At 44.9% G+C, this 1,632-nt stretch overlaps 1 protein-coding gene across 1 annotated transcript in view; it reads left to right on the plus strand.

Moving 5' to 3' along the window:
• The window catches only part of LOC102024522 (glutamate-rich protein 1-like), a gene marked incomplete at its 5' end in the record, with an annotated part of 3,489 nt that extends 1,956 nt beyond the window's left edge, over positions 1 to 1,533 (plus strand). The window contains 1 exon segment of the mRNA XM_005415206.2: positions 1,014 to 1,533. Within this exon segment, the coding sequence (XP_005415263.2) occupies positions 1,014 to 1,330 (317 nt within the window).
• Positions 1,534 to 1,632: the final 99 nt, after the last annotated feature.

Consider the following 1,632-nt stretch of genomic DNA (forward strand, 5'->3'; position numbering starts at 1 on the left):
GCCAGGAGACCAGTGGAAGCATTCGTGGGAGCAGAAGATAATGATGCTGTCAGACAGAAGTCTTACCATAACTGAAAAAGATGAAAAATGGGAATCTATTCAGACAATCAAATGGAATTTCTAGACCTGAGAATTATAGTAACTGAAATTCAGAACTCAGAAGATAAGCTTAAACAGCACATCAGATTCAGCATAAAAGAGAATTAGCAACTTGGAAGACAGTTCAAAGAAAGCCCCCAGGCTCAAGGATGGAAAGAAAAACGTGGAAAGTGAAGAAAAGAGCCTGGCTGAATAGGCACAGTGAGCAGGTCTGATACCTGCAGGACTGGAGTCCAAGGAGCAGGAGAGGGACTGGGCAGGGATCCTTTCTAAAGAGATGATGGAGGGAGGAGGTTCAAAATGATAGAAGACACAGTCTCAGGTTTCACAAGTTCCATGGACTAAACCAGGTTAATACAAACAACACCACACCCAAGCGCACTGTAGTTAAGCTGTAGAAAACCAGTAGTAACATCTTAAAAGTAGCCAAAGAAATAATACTTGTCTTTACAAGGCCAGTACTGTACCTAGACCTTCAGCAGGGACAGGCGAAGCCAGGAGTTTACTTGCCTGGTTTTCCTTTGTTTATCCTAAATGCCTCGGCAGTCTTGCTTTGTTTTTGAAAGATACATGACATGAATGTAGAAAATTTAGTTTCATTGTCAGGTTTATCCTGCTGCTGTCCATGACTCTGAGTCACATGGCATACTTGGAAGGTGTTTTAAAAGGCAGACTTAAAAAAAAAAGACTTATTTGTAAGCAGAGGAGGTCATTGTTCAAACAGTGGTATTCTGCTGTCTTGTTCTCCTGTCAGAGGTCTCTGATTCTCTCTCCTGGGAGCAAAGTTTTGTATCCCAGCGGTCTCGTTCTAAGTGGAGTGCATGTCTGAGGCTTCTCTAGGAGATGAAAGTCTATCTGTAGCTTATGAAAATGAAACCAAAACTGTATTTCTAAGTGGTGCTGACTTCTTTCAGGTGTCTCCAAAGACACGGATTCAGCTGTCCATGTGGAAACTGCTGAAGAGCTGCTCCGTTGTCTTGAGTCTCACCACGTGGCTCCCTCAGATGTGCTCATTCTGGACCATATGAAAACGCTGCTACTTGTGCATGACACAGCAAGACTGCAGCGTGCCCTGCAGCTGCTCCCGGAGCACTGCACTATGCCTCTTGGTGAGTATCACACGTGTGCTCAACACGCTGCCTCACACGCACTGGTCATGGTTGCCCTGGAAACCCACCAACAACAAAGGGTCAGGAAATACAGCGGTGTACACATGTCCTGGGGAGAGTAGAATCCCACAAAGAATGGGCTTCATGTGCCTCTGCTTGATACAATTGTTGCAGAAGTGTATGGGCCATCTAATTTTTCAGACTTGTGAGGTATTGCCTCTCAGCCAATTTTTCTAAGTTTAAACAATATTAGAATTCATTTCTTTCCCGCTGGGCGTGGTGGTGCACACCTGTAATCCCAGCACTCAGGAGGCTGAGGCAGGAGGATCGTTGCGAGTTCGAAACCAACCTGAGCTACAAAGTGAGCTCAAGGCCAGCCTGAACTGCATAGCAAGACCCTGTCTCAAAAAGACAAAAAAAAAAA

The sequence above is a fragment of the Chinchilla lanigera genome, unplaced genomic scaffold (genome assembly GCF_000276665.1).
Source record: "Chinchilla lanigera isolate Chin_1 unplaced genomic scaffold, ChiLan1.0 scaffold01200, whole genome shotgun sequence".
In the NCBI taxonomy this organism is placed as follows: Eukaryota; Metazoa; Chordata; class Mammalia; order Rodentia; family Chinchillidae; genus Chinchilla; species Chinchilla lanigera.